The 2,815-nt window shown below is 65.5% G+C and overlaps 2 protein-coding genes across 2 annotated transcripts in view; one reads left to right on the top strand and one right to left on the bottom strand.

The window, feature by feature from the left end:
- The window catches only part of PLD3 (phospholipase D family member 3), a 2,114-nt gene extending 1,780 nt beyond the window's left edge, over nt 1-334 (top strand). Inside the window, exon 8 of the mRNA XM_009280680.2 lies at nt 35-334. Within this exon, the coding sequence (XP_009278955.2) occupies nt 35-261 (227 nt within the window). The 3' untranslated portion in view covers nt 262-334. The remainder of the gene's footprint in view (nt 1-34) is intronic.
- Nucleotides 335-732: 398 nt separating this feature from the next.
- Nucleotides 733-2,554, bottom strand: HIPK4 (homeodomain interacting protein kinase 4). Its single transcript, XM_009280679.2, has 2 exons — nt 1,103-2,554; nt 733-879 (listed from the first exon to the last, which is right to left on the bottom strand). The coding sequence occupies exons 1-2, from the start codon at nt 2,552-2,554 to the stop codon at nt 733-735; spliced, it is 1,599 nt and encodes a 532-aa protein (XP_009278954.2).
- Nucleotides 2,555-2,815: the final 261 nt, after the last annotated feature.

Genomic DNA, 2,815 nt, shown 5'->3' with positions numbered 1-2,815 from the left:
TTTGGGGTTCCCCCCCCCCCAAATCTCCTTGCAGGGACGTCCAACTGGTCCGGCGACTACTTTACGCGGACAGCGGGATCGGCGCTGGTGGTGAACCAGACAGTGAGCCAAACTGGTGCCAGCACCGCCGCTGGCACTGCTGCCGGCACCAGCACCATCCGGGAGCAGCTGCAGGCGGTTTTTGAGCGGGACTGGAGCTCCCAGTACAGTGCCGACATCGACGATGCCGAGCGGTGGGAGAGCCTCTGCAGCTCCCGTTAGGCGCCGGGGAATGGACCACCGGTGAACCACGGGTTCTGGCTGTGCCGAATCCGGCTGCCCTGCTCCAATTTGGAGAAAAAACCAGAAAAAAACCTAGTTTTTCTGGACTTTGCATTGCTGTTATTGAGGTGGGGGGGGGTCCTCTGCGCCGCGGTGACGGAGCGCGCCGGGCCTTTGCCGAATGCCGTGCCAGCACTAGGGGGGAAGCCGGGACGCCCCTCGAGTCTCGGCCGTGCCAAACCCGTCCCAGCAAAGAGTCAGATGAAATGCTTGGCCGTCGGCAAACCGTTTATTGTGGGATCACTGCGAGGACCGATGCCGGTAGCATCCGGCACAGCACATCCCTGGCTACGTTCTCCTCTACCGGCACGGAGCCAAATTTTGCCGGCTGGGGTGACCGAAGGTGAGGAAGAGGAAGGTCTTTGGTGAGCTCTCGGCCGCCAGGGTGTTTGCCAGGGTTGCCGCAGCGGCTCAGCGGTGCTGTGGGTGTTGCCGGCTCTGTGCCGGGAGGAGCACGCTGGGTGCAGCGGGGGGGGCCCAGCCTGGCCCCCGGAGCCCGTCCTCGGGGACAGGGATGGGACGTGGGGGCTGAGGGTCACGCCGCGTCACGGGAGCTCTCTGCGGAGGGGGGAGAAGCAGGGGGAGGGGGTGAGCGGCACCCATGGGTGGGGTCTCCACCCCTTGGTGGGGACCTGGGGCACCCAGGGACCCCGAGCATCCAGGGACCCGAAGCACCTGAGGGACACAAAGCAGCCAAGGGACCCCAGGCACCCGGTGTCCCAGAGCCCCCTTGCCCGGGAGCGCCCGGTCCCCGCGTGAGCCCCCCACCCCGTGGCCGTACCTGGGCGTGGGGCGAGGTGTACCGTCTTCCCGGCAGGTTCTGCTCCGTGATGCCGCCAAAGACCATGCCGCCGTTGCGGTGGCCGCGCTGCTTCCGTCCGCTGGAGGACCCCAGCACGATCAAGTTACCAGCAGTGGGCTCTGTCTTGGGGCGCCGGCGGCGCCGGCGGTGCCGGGTGCCGTAGCGGGCGGGGATGGGGGCTTGGCAGACGTCCCGCTGGCTCTTGTCACCCGTCTCCCCAGCCGGCTCGGCCAGGCTGAGCCCGTCCATCTGGGCGATGGCCTTCTGGATGCTGCACCCTCCGGCAGGGGTGAAGGCACCTTCCTCCGTGCCAGGGAAGATCTCAACCGCGCCGGCATCCTTACGGGACGCCCTCAAGCCCTCTTGGCAGAGCTGGTAGTACCGGGTGGCCTCGAAGCTGGACTTCACCTGCTGCAAGGAGATGAAGGGATGCTTGAGGGCAGCGCTGGGCACGATCCTCTCGTGCGAGTCCCAGGTGAGCATCCTCTTGACCAGCTCCACCATCCCACGCAGGTCACAGCGCTCGGCCAGCGCCTCGTGGCTGGGATAAGACGCTGGGCGGATGTTCACCGCCGCCAGCTGATCCAGCGAGGAGAAGACGTACTTCCTCCTCTCCGCTGGCTTCGCCGTGTCCTCGCCTGGTGGTTTGAGCTGCCAGGAACCGGTGGGATCTGGCACCCGTCGGAAGAAGGACCACGTCTTGCGGGCGGCGCAGAGCAACCCATCCCGTGGTAGCCCCAAGGTGGAGCAGATGTAGCGGACCTGGTCGTACTCATTGACGCCGGGGTAGAGCGGCCAACCCAAGTGAAGCTCGGCCACCACGCAACCCAAAGACCAGACGTCCACCTTCTCGCAGAAGGGCAACCCCAACAAGATCTCCGGTGCCCGGTAGAAGCGGGATTGGATGTAGGGTTCCTTGACATGGCGGACCTCGGTGAAGATGCTGGCCGAGCCGAAGTCGACGAGCTTGATGCGGAAAGGATAGCGCACGTGGTCCACCAGCATGATGTTCTCTGGCTTGAGGTCGGCGTGGATGATGGACAGCTCCTTCAGCTTGACCAACGCCGCCAGCACCTGTGCCGTGATGGTACGGATGTGCCGGACAGGCAACGGCAAGAAGTTGTTCTGCTTTTGGAAGTCAAAGAGGTTTTGCTCCAGCAGCTCGAAGACCAGGTAGGTACAGGCGCCATCACCGAAGGAGTCAAGGAAACGGACAACGTGCGACTCCTCCGCGTCCACCTCCCGCAAGGCCTGCAGCAGCCTCAGCTCATTCTTCGCCACCTGGCCATGGTGGCCTTCGTTCTTCAGGATCTTGATGGCCACCATCTCCCCTGTGCTCCTCCGCCAGCCCTGGGTCACCTCACCGAAGGTCCCCTTCCCCACCGTGGCCGCCATGTCGTAGCGCTCGGCGCCCACCACCAGCGTCCCCATGGTGGGTCGGCTCCTCACCAGGGGCTTGGGACCCCGCGCTCGGCACCCAACAGGGGCTTGACGCACCCAACCAGGCCTCGACCTGGCCCCCAACAGTGCTGCCGGTTCCGGCATTGCCGCGACGACGCCTTCTGTTGCTGACGTCGTCCCCAGGAGCGACCGCTCCCCTGCACGAGGGACTGTAGCCCGGCTGGAGAAACCCCCTGAAACCCAGCCCCGGTCCCCCAAACCCCAGCCCTGGTCCTCCCCAATCCATCCCCC

This window comes from Aptenodytes forsteri, unplaced genomic scaffold, assembly GCF_000699145.1.
Source record: "Aptenodytes forsteri isolate BGI_AS27 unplaced genomic scaffold, ASM69914v1 Scaffold244, whole genome shotgun sequence".
In the NCBI taxonomy this organism is placed as follows: domain Eukaryota; kingdom Metazoa; phylum Chordata; class Aves; order Sphenisciformes; family Spheniscidae; genus Aptenodytes; species Aptenodytes forsteri.
Note: the sequence above shows the minus strand (reverse complement) of the source record. Positions and strands in the feature narration are given on the sequence as shown.

What these genes read in the sequence shown, in the direction of transcription:
- HIPK4 (XM_009280679.2), bottom strand. Translation starts at nt 2,554, where the DNA reads ATGGGGACGCTGGTGGTGGGCGCCGAGCGCTACGACATGGCGGCCACG. An exon ending in ACACCTCGCCCCACGCCCAG is followed by an intron (nt 880 to 1,102) that starts GTACGGCCACGG and finishes CCCCCTCCGCAG; the next exon opens with AGAGCTCCCGTGACGCGGCG.